The sequence below is a fragment of the Diospyros lotus genome, chromosome 6, assembly GCF_014633365.1.
Source record: "Diospyros lotus cultivar Yz01 chromosome 6, ASM1463336v1, whole genome shotgun sequence".
Lineage (NCBI taxonomy): Eukaryota > Viridiplantae > Streptophyta > Magnoliopsida > Ericales > Ebenaceae > Diospyros > Diospyros lotus.
This window is the reverse complement of record NC_068343.1, coordinates 17,502,514-17,524,446: the sequence shown is the minus strand read 5'-3', so window position 1 is coordinate 17,524,446 and position 21,933 is coordinate 17,502,514. Positions and strand designations below refer to the sequence as shown.

At 34.3% G+C, this 21,933-nt stretch overlaps 1 protein-coding gene across 1 annotated transcript; it reads left to right on the top strand.

Annotated features, from left to right (window-relative positions):
• Positions 1-9,469: 9,469 nt before the first annotated feature.
• Positions 9,470-18,828, top strand: LOC127804640 (ras-related protein Rab11D). Its single transcript, XM_052341533.1, has 2 exons — positions 9,470-10,016; positions 18,071-18,828. The coding sequence occupies exons 1-2, from the start codon at positions 9,787-9,789 to the stop codon at positions 18,513-18,515; spliced, it is 675 nt and encodes a 224-aa protein (XP_052197493.1). The 5' UTR covers positions 9,470-9,786; the 3' UTR covers positions 18,516-18,828.
• The last annotated feature ends 3,105 nt before the right edge of the window (positions 18,829-21,933 follow it).

Sequence of the window (21,933 nt, the reverse complement as noted above, 5' to 3'; positions counted from 1 at the left end):
AAAGTGCATGGACCTACTAGAATTTGGAAAATTTTGTTGGTTTCTAGAGAAATTTTATAAATTACACATTTACCCTTGAAGTTTCTTGAAATTACACAAATATCCTAGACTTTCTAAAAATCAAACTTACACCATGAGATTTTATAGTATTTTCGTAAAGATTATGAGGTTTTGATGCATAAATCGTTTAAGGTGAATGCCCTCCGTTGCCTATCTTTAAGACTCAAGTTCTCGATGAGTGGAAGGTAGTGAAAGCTAGATCCCACCCAGGGTGTCCCAAACCATTGAGGACATAGACGTCTTTCAATTCAGCTAATGGCTGTAGAGGTAATCGAGGGTTACATTGGCATTTTAGACATAGGATAAAGGTTGCCACACTTGTTGAGGGATCCATCTTCTCTTTTGTCCAATTAAGGATATAATTCATCAATGTTTTCATTATTAATAACCATAAAATGAATGATTGTACATATCTACTTAGTATCAGACAAAGTAGTAAAGAAACTCTCAAATAATATGTTGATCGTTTTAGAAACATAACATTGGAAATACAAGACTTACAAACGAGTATAGCAATAGCTATGATATTTTAAGGGACTAAATCGGTACCACTACAAGAATTCTTAGTTCTGGATGAAGCTGCACCATTGGCAAACTTGTTTACTTAAGCCAAACAAGTATATTTTATAAGCTAAAGTAATGCAAGTATTCGGGGGAAATGAAGATAAAGACAAAAAAGAAAGGATTTGATAAAAAGACAAGCCAAAAGATATGATGGTACTCCCCAACTCCAATTCAAGGATTATACCTCGCTCCCAGAGTCATGTTCCAATATTTTGATAATTGTTGTAGACTAAAATTATTTACATAATTTAATTGTTTTATCTTGTAAAATTTAAGTTTATTGATCTTTGATAGATTAATAAATTAATTTGAATATATAATTTAAAATAGTTCATAAGTGTAAGAATAGATGGTTTTCAATTCCCCAAGTTGATTAGAAGAAACTTAGTATAAGGAGAAATAACATTGTTGTGTTCAACAAAGTAAGCCCATGCCTAAGGACAGGCCCAAGCCTAAAGAAAGAGGCCCAAAAGTCTATCGGAATAAGAAATTCACAAAAACAAAGCATATGAGCATAAGGTCATGGGATGACCGAGGCTGAATGACACCAATCTAAATGACTAAGAGACCTAAGTGAGAGGTTTGTGAGAGATTAAAGTGGGAGAATTGTAAGAGACGTACCAGAGACTTGCTTACAAAAGGCTTACTCATGAGAAACTCGCGAGAGATCCGCATGAGACTTGCAAGAGACCCATGAGAGACTGAAGCAAGATACATGGCTGAGGGATCAGTATGGCCAAGAGGCCAATAAGGACACTCGAGGACTAGTATGGTTGAGAGACTAAGAAGATTGAGCCAAACTTACCTATGATGCACTTCTCTACAAATCTAAAAGAGAGCTCGAAATGTCCTCTGAAGATTATGACCCTCCCTCCACCTATTAGTATCATCTCCCTTATAAATAGGAAACTCCTCCTCTAGCAAAGGTACCCTTACAACTCTACAAAGACTATAACTCTATTTGCTTTCTACATTTTATACTCTTGTTCAGAGATTAACTTAAGTATCAAAGGGCCCAACGATAAGACTTACCCGCAGTTCTCTAACTGGTTTCTTTCTCTGCAAGTCTACTGAAAACTACACCTGAGACACTCTCCCGCATAAAGAGTGTAACACCCAATTTTCTCGAGCGTGTTATAACTTGGGACAATTCTAGGATAATAAATTTTTTCAATTTAAAACTACGACTAAATCATATAATTGCTCTTATTCATCCCAAAATTTTCATACATTTATCTCGAAAGAGAATCATCATAAACATCAAATGCGGAAGTTAGAATCGAACCTAACATCTTAACATAAATCACAAATAAGGTTATACATAATCATTAACCATAAATAAGGTTATACATCATCATTCCTCAAAACGTTCAGAATTCAAGTAGCAGAACTTAAATACATGTCTATATAACATACATTCAATTCATCATACACTTTGTTAAGTGTCATTTCATGTAGCATTCATTTTCGTTTCTGCTATAATCTCCATCTGAAATGTTTGAATATTACAGAGGCAAATCCCAAATTAGATGATGAATCATCTAAGTAAGGGTACAATAAACATATTTCGTATATGAATACAAAATGTCATTTTCTATTTCATTTCGATTTGAACCGACCGTACCTTATTGCTACTCCCCATTTTTATAGCCTCATTTCTAGGGCAAGGTGTATGGGTGCACCCTTGGAAAAGCAGTGGTCCCGGCCCGTACTCTCAAATCCTTATACGAATGCATGATCAATAATATCATCGTGTACATATGCATATTTAATCATCAATACATGTAAATGCAATCTACATGACATATTTACATCAAGACATGGCAACATGATAAAATCATTTACATAAAATCAGGTTTTTTGGGGTCGAACCACTTACCTCAAATGTATATCAGAATATCTTGATTCTTGTGCCAGATCTCAAATGTACTCAATTCAGAACCAAAACATACCCTAGCCGTTATATTTATTCAAGAATATTGGTATTTTGCTTTTTCCTAATTTTCTCATAATTTTCCTCTATTTCTTTCTATTTTTCCTCGATAAATCCAAACTAAATATTTCTCCAATATTTTCTCAAATATTTATCTATAACAATTCATAAAATAACATTCTTGATTTTTTAGAATATTTTAGAAAATTTTACTTACTTTAACTTAGCCTCTCAGGCTTCCTCGGTATGTGTGCATAGTCTCGATTTTCATGCCAATTTCCAAATTTGCACAAATAGCTTCACCTCAAGTCTCAAAACACCTTAATAATCATATTATCCAAGTAAGCATTATAAATCTAATTTTTCCTTAATTTCCTCATATTTTCTTTATTTTTCTCCCATTCTTCCTCACTAATATTCTAAAATAAATATGTATTCAAATATTTTCCCAAATATCTTTATACCAAAATTCTTAAAATATTTTTCTAAGATTATAAAAATTTCAAAACTCACCTTAACTTAGCTTTTAAAGATTTCTTGATGTGCAAGCCCGAATAATTTCTTTCCTAATTCCAAGCTCTTAGTCATCTTCACTTGTTGTCTTCATTTGATCATTGTCATTTAGTTGCTCCCCCTTCTCATTTCTCCATCTATATATAGCCATCCATTTGCACAAAGTTTAACCATTAAGCTTTTCATCCCACTTCACAAGGCTTAACCATTAAGCTTTCCATCCCACTTGCACACACACACACACATATATAACTTATATATATATTATTCCAATAAAAAATGAGAATTTACACATTTAAATACCAAATTTCTTCTTAATTCCACTTGAAAAATTCTCTAATTATATTCTCAAACATCAAATTAATTTGTATCACGATACTTAAAATGCAAAATTAATAACTCAAGGCTTACTCGATAAGGATGATTTACGCCAGTGTCCTCATCGGGTTATTGTTTCGTCCTGAAATTACTCCAAGGTTGATCCTTACGCGAAACCGGATCCCACTCAGGGTTTCATTTATTTTTCGGATGTTTCCTACGAAAATTCATTTTTTTTAGCCTAAAACACAACTATATAAAAAATTGTTTCCGTTCTAACCGCTTTCAGTTTCATAAATCACATCTCAAAATGCTCGTAAGTACCATATCATTTTTCGTAGACGTTTACATTCTAGGGCATTCCCTACAGTCGATTCGGTACTGATAATTATAAGAAATTATATTTAAGTTTTTAATCTTTTGATAATTTCACCTATGATCCAAGTTAAAATTACTCTTGAGCCCTTTAGAAAATTCGGGATATTACAAAAAGCTTTATTGTTGTATCTTGGAAACAAAAATTGATGCTAGGGGAAAGCAAAAGTTCAGTTTACCTGAACTAATTGAACTAAACCAACCAAACTTCAATTCGATTAATTTTTCTCAAAAGTTCTATTTTTGATTTTTAATTCATTTTTTTTGATTGGAAGAATTGAACTAACTAAACCGATCAAAGTTTAAAACAATGTTGTTTTGATATTTATAAAATGATGTCGCTTGCTTCAGTTTTGTGTGTTTTTTATTGGTTACTTTGGTTTTCTTCGATTTTTTTGTGTTTCTTTGGTTTAATCGGTCAGTTCTTTTCAATTTATCTCCTTGGTTTGATTTAATTAGTTAGTAGATTTATCGAATCAACCGTTTGCACACCTTTAATTGATGTTATATGTAGGAAATGATCATGAAGCCCACTAAAAGTCTCAAATAATCTCCGAAAAGGCCTCCTAGAGTTGTGAGAGTCTCCCGAAGCTAAGAATTTACATACTTTCCCAAAGTTGATAGTATTTCAAAGTTGAGAGTTTACATACTCTCCCAAAGCTGATAGTCTCCCGAAGTTAAGAGTCCCCCAAAGTTAACAGTCTTTCGGACACACAAGAAAAAGCTGAATCTCTCAATTTGAGAAAGTCTACATACTTTCCCAGAGGATCTCTCAAGCCGAGAGAGTCTACATACTCTCTTGAAGGGTCTCTTGAACCAAGAGCCTACATACTCTCCCAAAGAATATTTTTAGCCGAGAGAGTCTACATAATCTCCTAGAGTTCTATTTAGATTTCTAGGGCTCCACTCTTGAGGCCCTGCAGAGGATGCTACCTTGTTGACCCTCACCCATTAACCAAGTAGCTGAACCCCTGTTTATACACAGCACATGCATCATTAATCAAGTCAAGCAACAACAATAGCTCGTACAAAGTCACAAGTAGCTAGAGAAAGCTAAGAGAATCCTGAAATTCAAACTCTTAGAAATACTCAGAAGTCATGATAGACCCCTCCGTTGTGTGTCCCAGGGACCTCTGAGTCAACTCCTCTAGCTATCCTACTTGTTACCTATGAAGCCTTCCAGAAACAACATGAGGAGAGCATGTAAGCCTTTTGAGAGATGACAAAACTATTGCAAAGCGTCATACCACACGCTTCCCTACCGTAAACCTTGCGAAACTTCATGCTAACTTCAACCACTCTTCCGGGAATATGGGAGGATACATTTCTCCCTAAGGCAACTCACTCGAAAGAACAATAGGAGACTTTCCCACAGCGTGCTCCTGCATGAGAGACGCCTTGGAGATGGTACTAGCTTGAGAGAGGGAAGAAACACATTATTGGCTACAAACAACTACAGAAAACCTTCGAGAGAGAAAATATCCAAAAATTATGGAAAGTACAACTGAATATGAATGACAAGTCCCACTTATAGGGCTATTTAGGAGAACATAAGAAGTGAATAACCCCTCAGCATCTAGTGTTAGAGAGACAACATACATGAAAAGGATTATAAAAGAAATTTTAGAACAAAAGCGACTAATACTTACTCTTGAGGATACTAGAAAAGGAAAATCCTTTTCACCTTAGAGATAATGGAGAAATCCCTTCCTGGAAATTTTAGATGCCTCAATTGGCTATGTATTTGGGAAAATGGGATCTACATGATCACATTCAAAGCTATGAGTCTCTGATGTTGCTTCATGGATATGAGGGCTTTTCCTATGACACTAACAAATCATGCTCATGCCTGGTTTAATGGCCTTATTAAGAGATCCATCTATCTTTTGGCCAATTAAGGGTTGAATTCATCAAGACCTTTATTATTAATAGCCACAAAAGGAAAGGCTATACATATCTACTTAATATTAGACAAAGTGGCAAAGAAACCCTCAGACAATATGTTGATCATTTTAGGAACTCAATATTGGAAATACAAGACTCAAAAATGTGTATAGTAACAGTTGCAATACTTTAAGGGACGAAATTGGTACCATTGCAAGAATCTGTAGCTCTGGATTAGTCTTCAATGTTAGTAGACTTGTTTGCTCAAGTCAACAAGTATATTTTACAAACTGAAGTAATGAAAGTAGTTGGAGGAAACAAAGATAGAGATAAGAAGAGAAAAGAAAAAAAACTCTAATGGAGAGACAAGCCAAAGGAAAGAGAAATCCAAAAGATATGACAACATTCTCTAACTCCAATTCAAGGATTATACCTCGCTCACATAGTCACGTTCCAATATTTTGGCAATTGTTGAAGGATCGAGCCTAATTGAATTCCCCAAGAAGGCTGAAAAATGTCTGCGATCAATTCCATAAAACTCATGCCCACTTCACTAACAAATGCCAGGACTTAGTGAATCAAATAGAGGCTTTAAATAGGGAAAAGGAATTTAGACAATTGGTGGACATAAAAGCCTAGAGGAAGAGCTGACTAACAACCCTGGAGGCAAGGGGCATAACTCAAGGTGAAAAGAGTAATAAGAGAATAGAGGTTCTTATTAATCCATTAAAAGAGGGTCCAAGAAGCATATTCCATCGCTTGAAGGCCTAAAACACACAAAAGAATTCAGAACCCATATGTACGCTTCAAAGAAGTATCATAGGCAATATTAAGAGTGTTAACAGTTATATATGTCATTTAATAATGCCTAAATAAAGTGACTTGTACCTTCTTGTAGTTTTCTTTTTATGTATTTTTTTTTTCAAGACAATGAATGCACGAAAAAGGGCCAAAACTTCGGTAAACAAGTGAAACCTATTATCAAAGTGTGGAATACGTGAGGACAATCTAGGGCTCATTATTTAAAACCTTAGTATCGAAGCGTGGAATGTGTGAGAATGATCTAGGGCTCATTATCCAAAAAATTGAAATGCAAAAGCTTGAGAACAGTCTAAACATCAAAGCACAAAACGTGAGAACAATCTAAAAATCGAAGTGCAAAAGAGTGAAAATGGTCTAAAAATTGAAGTGTAAAAGTGTGAGAATGGTCTAAAAACTGAAACACAAAAGCATGAGAATAGTCTAAAAACCAAAATGTAAAAGTATGAGAATGATCTAAAATCGAAGTGCAAAAAACATGAGAATGGTATAAGAATCAAGACGTAAAAGCATGAGAACGGTCTGAAAATTAAAGCACAAAAGTATGAGAATGGTCTAAAAATTAAAAACACAAAAATTGTAAGAATGATAGAGGAAAAACTTAGCATCAAAAGTGCAAAATATGTGAGATCGAATTAAAAATCAAAAGTGCAAAAGGTCAAAAATGATCTAGATAACCTAGAATAAAAAAAAAAAAATGTAAGAATGATCTAGAATAAACTAGAGTCAAAAGCGCAAAATGTATGAGATTAGATTAAAACCAAAAATGCAAGAGCATGAGAATGATCTAGGGTCCATCATCCATAAAAGATTGGGAAGTAAGCATAATACCCATCTTCTAATAAAAAATGAAGTGTAAGTGTTAAAAGTTTTGAATGATCTATGATTCAAAAGCTAAACTATAAAATTTTTTGTACTATGTGATTTACTAACATATTATGTAGAGAAACAATCACAAACATAGAATTAGAAGCGCATAAAACATGAGAATGACATAGAAAGTTGAAACACAAAAGCGTGTGAATGATATAAAGCAAACCTAGCATCAAAAGTGAGAAAATGCATGAACATGATCTAGGGAGCCCTCAAAAGTATAGATTACAAAAATCCTTCGATAGAGCGAAGTTATCCCAAATGATTGGGGAGTAAACCCTAACTCAAAATGGGAAAAATGTAGGAAGAAATGAAAGAGAAAAGCATTTTATAGCCTTCGAAATAGAAGACCTAAATTTTATTTAGCCAAGTTGGAGGAAACTCCAAACAAAGGAATAGACAAGAACTTCACAAATGAGATTACCATATCAGCATTATGTCTCTATCTCTCAAAAGGTTCGAGGTGAAGGTCTATCAACTGACATGGATTCTCAACATCCAAATTTGTCAGTCATCTCAGGGTTCCCTCAACCACTTGAACAAGCCTTCAAAGACTAGAAAGGTTCTCCAAGTCATTAACCAAGATGACAATATGCCTTATAACACTACCAACCTGTCACACCAAAATATGCAGCTTTAGGCAAAAAAGAAATAAAAAAATCCATGTAATAGAAAAAAGATTGGCATTAAGGAATAAGCCTTATTAAAAGTCTCCAAATGAAGGTAAATTGGAAATCACTATTCTAGAAAGAGTGGGAAGCAATTGCTGTGTCTAAAAAAATAGGCTCAAGCTTAAAGATAGGTTTAATCCCAAACAAAGAGGGCTAAACACTTATCGAAAGAAAAAATCCATAGAAACAAGTCATGGGAGCATGAGATCATGGGATGACGGAGGCTGAGGGACACCATTTCAAGTGATTGAAAGACCTAAGCGAGAGGTTTGTGAGAGATTGAAACGAGAGACTCGTGAGAGATTTACTTGCAAAAAAACCCATGAAAGGCTTGCAAGAGACTTGCGAAAGATTGAAGTGAGAGATTTGGTTGTGGGACCGATATGGCTAATAGGTCAATGAGGTCACCCAAGGACTAGTATAATCGAGAAACTGAGAAGATTGAACCAAACTTACCTTTGATGTGTTTGCCTATAAATCCAGAAAAGTGCCCGAAATGTCCTCCAAAAATTGTGGCTCTTTGTCCACCTATTAACCTCATATCCTCTATAAATAACAGGTTTGTCTAGCAAATATACGTTCACAACTCTACGTAGAATATAATTTTACTTGTCTTTTACATTCTACACTCTTATTTTGAAATTAACTTAAACATAAAAAAGTCTGCGGGTGAGGCTCACCTACCCTCCTAACAAGTTTCTTTCTTTGAAGTTCTCTTAGATATTACACTTGAGATACTTTTTTGCACAAATAAATTTATTATTGTATCGTAGCAACAACAAGTATTTATATACAATATGTAACGAATTTTATTTTTTCTAAATTAATTATTTTTACAATTCAAACGTGTGATCTTTTGATAAAAAGAAGACCGACTTTACCAAATTTGTTGTCTTTTTATGCGTATAAATTTTAAAAATTAATATTATTTTGGTTATGATTGTGATTGTATTTATGGCCATGGCTAATTTTTGTTGGGCTTAACGACCCATTTGGAATCAGAAACCTGCATTAGAATATAGGTCCAGATTTGGAGCTTGTCTTCACTTAATTCTGGGGCTGCTTTTGATGAGTCCAATGGTAATATATAGGTTTAAAATTGTTTTTTTTTGTGAATCAGTGTGTCTGAACTTTGCCAGATTAAATTTTAGGAACGGATAATCTTTCCCCTAATGTAAGATAAATTTTGATGCTAACATAATTTATACATATTTAGAGTTAGACATTAAATATAATTTATACAAAATTTGTCTTCTAATAATATTATTACCTTTTAAAATTGTTCGTCGCATTGATTTAAACTCTCATATTTTATATAAAATTTTAAATATTTTACCATTATTCCATGCAGCAAGACGGTTTAAAATTGTTTTTGAATGGAGGGGCCGAAGCTATTAGAGCAAACCTTTGTATGTATAGTTTAGGTGCTATTTTGTATTAAAAAAAAAAAGAAAATTGAATCACCGTCGACGGACAGCGCTCCCGAGGCATCCGCACGCTGCAGCTGCACAGAATCCCCGACAAATCCTCAATCAAAATCCCTCTCTCCCGTTTTGAATTTAATTTTTTATTTTCTGAAATTTATTACCAAATTAATCAGATCAGATATATATAATCACAACCACCAACCATGTCGTGAAACCACTTTCATTTCCAGAACACCACTACATATATAAACAAGAATTCCTTACGGCTCGACGATCTGAATTCTCAACTCTGCTCTGCGCGTCTGCCCCCTTCTCTTCTGGAGAGAGAGAGAGAGAGAGAGAGAGAGAGATGGCGAGTGGAGGATATGGAGACGCCAGCCAGAAGATCGACTACGTGTTCAAGGTGGTGCTGATCGGCGACTCTGCCGTCGGGAAGTCGCAGATTCTTGCTCGGTTCGCTCGGAACGAGTTCAGCCTTGACTCCAAGGCCACCATAGGGGTTGAGTTCCAGACTCGAACCCTAGTCATCCAGCACAAGTCCGTCAAGGCTCAGATCTGGGATACAGCCGGTCAAGAACGGTATCATACTGCTTCCTGTATCTATATTTGATGCGTGCCCGTTGATTGCATGACCTAATCCAAATCTGAGCGGTTTTATTTCAGTGTTTATTTGTTTTGATTTTGTTTACTCAATATGGTTTACTGTTATGATTTCGAGTGCTGTGTGCTTCTGGTTCTGCAATTTGGTTTATTGTTATGATTTTGAGTTGTAGAAGTAAACTTAAGAGTGAATAGATTTAATACGCGTCTCTCCCGAGATCTTGCTCCGTGTAGCTTGATCTGTGATTACAGTACTCGCCTAGTTTCTGGTCCACGAAATTATCGTAGTTTTACTCATTTTCAGCTTATCGTGAATTCATGAAATGGCAATATGGTTACAGAGTGCGCTAAAACGGTTAGCCTATTTAGCTTATTTTTTTCCTTGAAAAAGGGAAAAATGTTTCTAGTTCAATATTGAGTGATTGGATTTGCAGTATGCTATAGATTTCACTGTACTGTATCCTCCATTGTAAACTAAGTCTCAATTTGGCATGTGATATTGAATTTTGAATGCTACGCGGGCTATACTTATCTGTTCCCTTACCTTTTGGATACTGATACTGAAACCAAAATCTTGGGTTGGCTTCTGTTCTAGCATTACACGACTGTTCCGTCTTTTTACTGTTCATTAGATTCAGTGCAGAGATGGGGGGTGGGGGGCCAAATCACCATAGAAAGTCGCTGCTGTTGCTTGCAGTCTCTCCACCCGTATCTGATCTCCTGTGGCACAAAGTTGAGGTTGGCTTTGGAGCTGCAAACAAGATGAGGCTCTCCAGTAGTGCTCTCTCCAGTGATGGTTTGTGGTTTGTGGCTGTGATCTGTCCAGTTAGCTTGCAATCAGTGATTAGAACTTGCCTATCTTCTTGTCTGACACGTCTGCAAGCATATGCTATCCTGATCTTAATTTACACCAGAGAGAGAGAGAATAAAAGTCACTTGGCAAGTAAAAATATGTGGTAAAAAAATGGTTTTTAATTATAAAAATACAATTAATTCATGATTTTAGTGGCATTTTCTGTATGAAATGCGTAAATGGAGATTGGTTCAAGAAACATGACAAGTGATGATGACCATATGGGGATTTGAAAGCCCAGCTGTAAAAGACCAACATCTATGGGAATGGTGGTCCAGTACCTCAGTAATATTAATTACTAATTACCAGTGGCACCACTTTGATGCACTTTTGCCTGTGGATAGCATAGGGGCTTTAACAAGCCATCCTGCCCCAGAAACACCAAACAGAGCATTGAATTGATTGGAGGAGAAAATCTATTGCCATTGGTTGGTAGTGATAACCCAGTGTATGACTTGCTTAGCTTGAAGAATCCTTGGCAATGGGTCATACATAATTTGTTGCTGGTTGAGCAGATGTGCTGCATAAGACTTGGAGAACTTGCAGCTGCAACCTGTTGCCAGGGAGAAGGCTGCTGTCACCAGAGTTGCAGATTTGAGGAGAAGGATAGCCTTTTCTTGATCGTAGCTCCAAAGCCAACCTTGCCTTTGCTGCTACTGGATACCAGATGTGGCTGGAGAAGAGGACTGCAGCGACTCTCTCTCTCTCTGCATGCCAAATCCCAATGGACAGTATAGAAAATGGCTAATAGTTGTGAAATCTTAGAACAGAAAGAAAAGGGAATATTTGACAATTTGCTCAATCATTTCTCAGTTGGCCCAAATCCTCCGTTTCAATATTGTTATCCTAATTTTTTTTCCCCCACTTCTATGCACATTTATTGTGTAGCTCAATTTCTGGCCAAATTGTCAAAAATTTGAGAAATCAGCTTAGGCCATCTCCAACGGAGATGGAAAAACGGCAACCGATTTTGCTGTTTTTCCGTCTCCAATCGGATGACATTTCATCATGCCAAAATGGCATGATGAACAGTGAAACGCCAAAAATGGCGTTCCACTGTTCACCCACGGAAATTTGTCCCAAAATTCCCCCCCCCCCCCCCCCCACTCTCTCCCTTCCAATGTGGGAAAATCTTATCCCCATTATGACCCCTCTTAATTTTGTTTTAGTATGTATAATTATTGATTTTAGCCTTAATTTGTATATTTACTTTGACTATTATTTTTAACAACATAATAAATTAAAATTAAGCAAAAAGATTATAATTATTTAACAAGATAAAATAAATTACTCCATAAAACTTAGAAAGTTGAGAACAACATAAGTAACACAACGACCTAAACATTGAAAATTAAAATGCAACATACACTAAATGAAAGACAACTATTTAATATTCCGGTAGATCATTTTCGGATCCTCCAAGACCATCAAAATAATGACCAAACAGAGTTGAGGAACTAATTGTTATGTAAATACGTGTAAATTTTTTTTACATATTTAAGCTTCAATTACGTAAATAATTAAATAATTTTTTGAAATAAATTAATTTTTATGAATTAAAGAAATAAGGAAATAGAAATAAAACTGTTCATTTGGTGTAATGGATTGGAGATGACTTGTTAGGATAGTGGGAAAGTTGCACCATTTTGAAGTTTTGGGTTGGAGATGGTCTTAAGCATACATGCTCTCCCTTCTGCTTTAGTAATAACTATTAATATTCTATTTTGGGTGTAATAATGAAAATTATATGGCACACCTGTATTTTTGAAATTGAGGGCAAACCTTGGTACCAATGGTGAGATTGCTCATTTGTGAATGCCAACTTATGGATTAGAGTTCTTGGAACAACTCCTTTGCAAACAAGGGTAAGGCCTATAAAAATAAACGACCTCCTCCTAACCCTCCAAAGTAGAGAGCCTTGTGCACCTGAGATGCCTTTATCTGTATTTTTAGAATTGTTAAAGTTTCTTTCCTTTCCATGAATGTGTTGTTAAGAAACTTAATGTCATCATGATGGTTTAAAAAAATATTGAGGTTGCCTTTTTTTTAAAATGATTATTAAGCTTGGAAAAATAACAAAATGACCAAATAAACATTATTAATAAGACAAAACTATTTGAAAAATTATATTTTATAAAGCTTTCACTTGTTATAACATCTCATTGAACAATTTTTAATAATTAATAAATTAATTATAAATTATATTACATAATAAAGAGAATATCATTCTTTCTTGCCATTTATATATTTACTTTTTAACTATACTAAATAATTCATCTTCATATAGCAATTGACCAATCTCCAATATATCTTCACCACATAATAAAACAAACCTGCTTCTATAATAGCGAAGTATCAATCCAACTAATTTGACCTGAGTACAACTATAAAATGTACCACATCGCAAAATAATGAACTAATGGAACATACTGCTTTGTACTTCAATATTAGAATATTAACGTACCCTTATCTGTTCCTGTACCATGATTTGGAATGTACCATGTTTTTGCTAACTATGATCAGGATAGTTGGGGTGGTTGTTATTGATGGTGGCTTTTTGTGTGCTTTCCCATGAGTTGTGGAGCTGGTGGCTGTGGCAATATTGGGTTGGTTTAAATGAGAGTGGAGGCTTTGGGTTTTATGTATTGTGCTTGCTGGGTAAGGTAAGGGTGGCAGTGGAGGTAGTGTGGCGGCTTAGTAGTGCAAGTGAGGGTGGAGTTCTAGTTTTACATTTGGTGAGCTAACTTTGGAAGTGCTGCTGATGATTGGTGGATGTGAGGACGCATGTGCTAGCATTAGAGCATTGAATGCTTGACGGGTTGCAAACCAAAAATGTCAGATACAGAAAAGAGAGGAAAGAAAGAAAATGGAGGTGCTTTTGGCCAACATTAAAGGGGCAAACTAGTCTCTACGCAAAATTAATTTCTAGTTGCAGAAGGCAAAATGCATTTTCACTTGTGTTGTGTAATTTGTCATTCAATAAACTATGATACAAGCATACAGAATAATTATGATAATTAGGGCTATTATATATTTGGACACTTCAATGACACCAAATATAATTTACACTTTCATTTTGAAGTAACAAATATAAATATTGTTTTCATTGACCTGTTATGGTTATGAGTAAACATATGGTTTTAGTGACCTGCTCTGAGTTGTCAACTTTTATGCATCAATTAAAATTCAATGGCAACCACTTTGTTAATACTTTTTTATTCTTCCTTTCATTTGTGTGTTTTTTGGTGTCATTTCTTTTTCTCTTTGCTATGGTGTTTTTTTTTTTTTTTTACCAAGTTGGTTGTTTCTATTTATATTGCATAAGTCCTTAAAATCAAAATAAGCCGGGAATAAGTTTCCATATAGTTCAAATCTAGGTACGAATGGGAAGTCTAATGGGTTATTATTTATATGTAGCCTTTTTTTTGATTAATTTATAAATAGCTTTTTTAGTATAAGGTCATGGTGTAATACACTTTAGTAGCCAGGGTTATTTATGAGTAGAGTTGTTACACAGATCAGGCCATGGTGGTCCGCCTCCCATGTGGCCTATAGCTTGGCATGACACAGCCCACAAGCTTGAGGAATTAAAAAATAAATAAATTATGATTATTGATTATTTTCAAAATTTTGATACAATAAAAATATATTGAGGTTTGTTTAGTATATGCATTGTTTTGGTGTATTATTTGAATTTTTTTACATTATAATTAACAATCAACTATGGGACTAGGTTTCCTAAACCTATCCTAGTCCCCTAATTTAAAATCATCATCTGATAAGGATTATTTGAGAGACCTTTCCTTCATTAAATTAATCTTATCAGAGAAGATAACAAGCTTAATCAAACTAGAATTTGAGGAGTTATCCCAATATGCTCAAAGAAGGATATTTCAGTCAGGGGTCTAATTATTTACAAGAATTAGACTGTACTGGTATGTAGGAAACCTTATAATCCACTGTTGGCTTTCAAGGTCTCATTTGAGTTCACTGACCATCATGGTACGCCATAGATGTAAGAGATGAATGATATTTTGGAATTGAATGTTTCTGATAGAGAAGATGCTTATTAAAACAAGAACAGTTCCTGACAGAGAAGATATTATTGATTCTCTTCCAAGTGTTTGGACTGTAGGTGCAATGATTTACTTCATGGGCCCAGGTCTCATGATAATTTAGATGTATAGGGATGTTAAGCCGGGAGAATTTTCTCCCTCTTCTAGAAATTGCAGTATATGTTCAAAAGATATTGTAAAGAGCACAGGCAATCTACTTAATGCCTTTTTCTTACCACTAATGGGGAAGGAGCCACAAACTTACAAAGATAAACATAGTGGATGAAATGAATTCCTTGCAGAAAAAAATGACACTTGTGAGCTGTAACTTCTGAAGGGAAAAATAAGTATTAAATAGCAAATAGATCATCAAAACTAAAGATGAATGGGAGCAAAGAGAGAGAACTACATGGAGCAATCCAGAAATAGCATATCAAGTCCTAATCCCATTATGTGGGGTCCACAGTTACATAAATTCTACTTCATCAATCATTTTTATTCATAACTTTATTTTCTCTGAGGCCTTTATAACTGATGTCATACCTAAGAGTCTTCCACCCAGTTTTTCTTGGTATTCCTTGTAACTCATTTGCTAAAGACTTACCTACATGGAACAGTCCAAAAAACATAGTCAGGGAAAAAAATAACTTTTTTGCTGGTTAAAGGAGAGACTTCACAAAGCAGCATGGAACTAGCATAAGCACTGGTATTTGATGGAATTATAATAGCGGAACTTCAAATCATGTGTTTATTTTAGAAGATTCCCTAAGATAAACTTCATCTGATTATTATGTGTTGATATAGAATCAAAATGTCAACATGTTTGGCAAAATAAGATAGGTGTTGATTGAGTGCTTTTGACACCAAAGACAGGAGAAGCACAATCAATTTTGGGGATGAAGATCATTTGTGAAGTTATGCTGTATCTTAAACTAGTGAGTGGAAAGTTAAGCATGAGAAGTGAGGCAATTATATCTACTGCACTAATCATTTAGGATGAATGGTAACCTAGTGTCCCTTGAGAAAGTGAGGTAGAGATGACATAGAAGTTGTTTTGTATATCTAATAGAAAGCTTGATGTATGCAATAGATTGCACCCTGTTGGATATTCCTGATTAGTTGGGGATGTAAGCAGACATCTATCTAATCAGGTAAGGGAGCAATGGAAACAGTCATCTGTGGGTCCTCTTTGTGTTTGTGTTTCAAGTTTGCAAAATAGACTTAGAAGTACCAGCAAATGCTTATACAGGTAATGACCTCAAGTGTGCATTATCTAGTTTAAAATTTATGTTCACTTTTACTGGAAGAGTTGTTTTGCAGTTCAAACTGTAGCTATAAAAGAAGGCACATTAATGATCCCTACTAAAGTTAGGGACAGGGATGCTTTGGATAAAACAGTTTCTCAGGGGTTGGTTTTGGAGCCAGAAGTGTGTGGCGCATTATGATCATTGGAATACCATAGGCTTAGCAAGATCTCTTTGTATGATTCTCACAAAGCATGTCGATGTATTTTATTGGTAGATATGATAGTTGATGGAAAAGTAGTGTATGGAGTTTAAGAAGTCATTGACAAGAGACCCCTGAAATGATGGTGAATGTTTTACAAGAGAAACCTCTGGTTGTGCAGCGACATACTAGTATAATGGACTTCAAGTGATGGGTTGTGAATGATGTTCCCTGATCTGTTTGGAGGGGAGATTATTAGGTGATGTGGTCCCATCCACGCAGAAGATCCACAGTGAAGATCCATGCAGAAGATTATTGGGTGTGGGAATTTTGTCCCGTGGTAGTTGAGAATGGCCACATGGTGATTTGGCTTCATCATGCAAGAAACTCTCTTAACATTGTGAGGGTTGGGGAGGGTCATTTTTATGCACAGCTTTACCTTTACTTTGCAAGGAGGTTGTTTCCCCAACTAAAACTCTGACCACCTTGTCATGAAGGAGCAACTGTGCCCTAGGGCATTACTTGGAACTTCCTCTTGTTCTTGAGAAGCAATAGGGTTAGCTAGGTCTCAGGCAACAAACATTTAGCATTAATTTGGCTAAAGTAAGATAAGATGGGAAGTGTTTCAAGATCACATAATGTGGTAGAGATAGCTTTGTATTGTATTCTAGTTCATTGTTATCCTCCAGTTTATTAAACATATGGGAGAAACATTGTTGCTTTATACTTGGATATATATTTATCATTTGTGTATTATTTGACAAGTTATTTTTTTGAATTATGAATTTTTAAATTAAAAAACTGCTGCAGAGCAGTCTGTTTGACACCACTGGTTCACATCCACTATTTTGGGATGTTTGTTGTACCCACCATGGATATTCGTTGCACCAGTAGTTTAATATTTGCTTAGCCGTGTATTCGTTCCTTGGACATGGCAATGTAATTTGCTTAGTGGTGTATTAGTTCTTTGGACATGGTAATGTATGGGGATGATTTGATCTAGAATTTGTGTAGCTGTCTGAGCAAACTATAACCGATCCATATCTAATTATTGTGTTTTTTTCATTCAACATGTCATATGACATTTGCTCTTGTAGTTGAACCAATAAAGCACATACAAGAAGTGCCTTGGTGATGTTATTTGCTAATTGTATTGACTTGGTAGATGAGACAAAAGTGTGAATATTAAAGCTTGAATTATCAAAAACACTATAGAATTTAAAAATTTTAAATTGAGTTGGTTAAAAACTGAATAGATGGAATGTTAGTTTAATAAAAATAGACGTGTGGATGATGCGGTGGTGAAACTTAAGATAAAGTTATTCCAAGAAAATATCAATTTAGGATCAGTTGCCTAAAAAGAAGGGGAGATTATTGCCTATATTAGTCACAGAATCAAGGCAAATGGTAAAGTGGAGAAGTAATAATTTATGCTATTATAAAATCTTTTTTAAAAGGAAAATTTTATTGTACAACTAGAAAACAATCTTTGTTGTTGGTTAAAGTGGATATGTTATGAGCAACGTGTCGGCAATGTCTTCCCTAGCGACTGACATGGCATGGGGAGTTAGCCTATCATAACTAAGCAGAAGCAAATATCTACTGAACAAATCAATTTACTGTTTTTACTCTACCTGATTTGCTAAAGCCACTGGTATATGTTTTATTTTTGTGGGCAGATATAGAGCAGTTACTAGTGCGTACTACAGGGGTGCTGTTGGGGCTATGTTGGTGTATGACATAACCAAGCGCCAGACTTTTGATCACATACCCCGTTGGCTGGAGGAGTTACGTGCCCATGCTGACAAGAACATTGTCATCATTCTGATTGGAAACAAAACTGATCTTGAAGACCAACGCGCTGTCACCACCGAGGATGCAAAAGAATTTGCAGAGAAGGAAGGTTTGTTCTTCTTGGAGACCTCGGCATTGGAAGCAACAAACGTGGAGAATGCATTCATGACGGTGTTGACAGAGATATTCAACATTGTGAACAAGAAGAATCTAGTGGCAAGCGAGGATCAAGCTAATGGCAACCCAGGATCCCTGGCCGGCAAGAAGATTATAATCCCTGGCCCTGCACAAGAGATTCCGGCAAAGAGCAAGATGTGCTGTACATCATAGAATTTTGGGCTTACAAATCCCTGCAGGAGGCTTAGATGTTTGTTTGGTGTTGCTTGTAATTGTTGATCATTTGGGCATGTATTGTATATCTTTCTTTGCAATATATATGTTTTGGGAGGGTAAAGAGAAGGCGAGGATTGAGACTGGTGGCAAATTGTCCTTTCCTACTTACTAGTGCGGATGGTCTTCCAACGTTCTTTTTTTGTCCTTTGTGTTTTTTTGACTGCGCATATCCCCTTCAGGATCTATTTTTATAGCTCGAGTCTTCAATTTATTTAGGGGTATTCGCATTATTAATTTCTTTTTCACTTCACCTGGTGCGAGGTTGACGCTGTGCGTATTTTGAGGCCTTGTGCTGCTGCTGTTGCTGCTGTTGTTTGTCTTTCTTCTTTTTTATTTTTTTTCATCTATGATTACTGATATTGAAGACGGATGCGGAAAGGAAGAGCTGATGTTGTGGCCTTATTTTCCCGTGTAATGAACGTCTTGGCGTCCCCACATTCAAGCCAACACTGCGGGCGGTATTTCCACTTCCAGACTAGGTGGTTCGATTTGCGGTGAGGAGGAATCTTCTTTCCAATGACGACCGGCCATCAGTGAAATAATCTGTGAGATGGCAAGCAGAAATCTATCGAACGAATCAAACTTCTGTATATCTAGATTCTGGACCATATTTAAGGCACTCTTGAGACTAAGGTTCCAATCATAAATCTTCACAACTTTTAGCTTTCATGTTAAAACTCTTTATTATTTGCATAATAATTTTACTTATTTTATTTTTAGCTTTATTTAATTTATATTTATTATACTTTCATAAGTTGTAATTTAATGATGATTGTATTCAGATAAATAATTAATAATAGCCCATAAAAATTAGAAAAATGACCTATAAATTTTAAATTCTTAAGTAATTTTTTTATTTTCATTAAAAATTAAGAAATTAGTGAGATAAAGGTTGGATATGTTGTAAAAATTAGTAAATTACATTTTTTTAACTATAACATTTTTACATATATAGACACAAATGCATATACATGGTAATACTATTTTAATGCAGTAACTTGATCACAAAATTGTAAGTATTTTAGCCAAACCTATATTTGTCTTTATATTTTAACTTTTTTTCCGTATGGACATTTAAAATTTTCGTTATTTATATCATATTATTGTACCTGTATTTTTGAGTCAATTTAACTTTTGTATTTTAACATTTTTTTGTATGTGGCAATCTAAACTTTTCGTTATTCCGATTATATGCTTATATCTGCATTTTCGAGTTAATTTAATCTCATACTTTAACATGTAAAAAAAAAAAAAAAAAAAGAAGATAAAGTGAGATGAGTTAGTACTTTGGGCGGCAATAACAATACAAGTCGAAATTATCCCATAATTTCTACAATCGTAGAACCTCCTTTCTGGTTCGCTTCAATATAAGACACCTTCAACCATACAATTATCCCACAATGGTAGGCAATGAGTTAATCTGTTTGATTATTTTTCATTGTTGTCAATGGTTGCCAAATCCAATTTCGGGTTAGCAAAATTGCTACTTAAATACCCCGAAGAATAGTTGGAGAAGAGAGAGTAAGTTGAAAGAAACAGAAAGAGAAGGACAAAGAGAGATAGAGCCAAAGTGTTAACTCATTTTACTTTATTTTATTTTTTTTACACATCAAAGTACATGGATTAAATAGACTCAAAAATGCAAATATAGGGGTGTAACCAAAATAACGAAAAATTTGAATTACCATATGAAAAAAAGTCAAAGTACAAGGGTTAAATTAACTCAAAAATGAAAATCTAGGGGTATGATTAAAATAAGAAAAGTTTGGATGACTACACGAAAAAAACATGAAAGTACGGGGACAAAAATTAATATGGGTTGGTCTAAGTATTTTTTAAAGAATTAGCAACACTTTTTCATAAAATTATAAATATTTTTGTTATGTGAAAAGTGTTTAAATTTTTTTGAAAAGTTGTTGACAATTTGATGAATAACTGTTACCAATTTCTTGAAAAGTATTATAATTTTATGTGTGTTAAAATACAATGTTAAAAGAGTGTTCAAATAGCATCATACATACATACGCATGCATAGGGGTGTGCAAAAATTTGGTTTAATTGAAATAATCGAACCGACTTAAATTGTTGGTTCGATTCTGTTTTTTTTAAAGGTCGATTTGATTTGGTTATAAATTTTGGCAACTTCTGTTATTTTGATTCTGTTCAATTTTTGTATTGAAATAACCAAATCGATCAAATTGAAGAAACTATGTCATTTTTGACTAAATTAAAGAAGAAAAGATGAAGAAGTGAAGATTACAAAATGGAAGAAGTAAAATTGAACCGAACTGCTCAGTGCTCTCTTCATTTTCGATCCTTTCTCTTTGTTGGTCTCTTAAGGTATGGCCACTCAAGAGGAATGGTGAATTGATTGATTAAATTTTTTCTAGATTTTAATAAATATTCTTGATTAATGATTTTATTGAAAAATATATATTTGATAAATATAATAAATTATATTTGAGATTAATAATAAATTTAAGTCAAAAGATATAACAAAAATAAATATAATGAGGTACAAGACAATTTATAATGGTTCGGTGTCTTCACATACACCTAGTCTATTCTCCCAATGTCTAATCACCCTTAGGGTTCCACTAAATCAAAATCACCAAAGTTTCCACACTAACTCACCTTGACAATTAGATACACACCTAGATTACAATGGGTTTTAGGCAACCACTATATCAAGGTTTTCTCCTTAATTTACATTGAAAACTAGATTCACCTAGATTTTAACGGATCTAGGAAACCCAGACAATTCTCAATAATAATTTAAATGTTTACAAATAATTTGTCCACATTTGGACACAAATAAGCAATTAAGAACAAATTATACAAGACAATAATATTTAAATAAATAAATAAATTTGTAACCTCAAATAGAGAAGTTCAGATTTGTCGTAGAAGACTTGAAGAACTTTTCTTTTCTTGCCTTGTGGCTCTTCGATAGATGAACAATGAATTTTTGAGAGGCTTGTAATGCTTGGAAATTAGTTTGAGAGCTTTTAGGAGTTTTTGAGAGCTTTGGATGTGCAATATGTGTAATGGATACTCAAAAAATGAGTTTGAGGGTATTTATAAGCATTTTAACCACTAAAGAAAGGGTTAATATAAAGTTTGAAATTTAAAAAATGTTTAGACTTTCTCAAACAATAAGAAAATATGTCTCACCTTTAATTTAAAATAAATTTATTTTTTGCATGAGTAAGAGAAAACATGTCTAAAACTAATTCTCTTTAATTCAAAATAAATTTACTTTTTATATGAGAAGGAGAAAACATGTCTAAAAGTAATTATTCTTTAATTCAAAATAAATATACTTTTTGGATAAGTAATAAAAATATTTATCAAT

What these genes read in the sequence shown, in the direction of transcription:
- LOC127804640 (XM_052341533.1), top strand. Translation starts at nt 9,787, where the DNA reads ATGGCGAGTGGAGGATATGGAGACGCCAGCCAGAAGATCGACTACGTG. An exon ending in GATACAGCCGGTCAAGAACG is followed by an intron (nt 10,017 to 18,070) that starts GTATCATACTGC and finishes TTTTGTGGGCAG; the next exon opens with ATATAGAGCAGTTACTAGTG.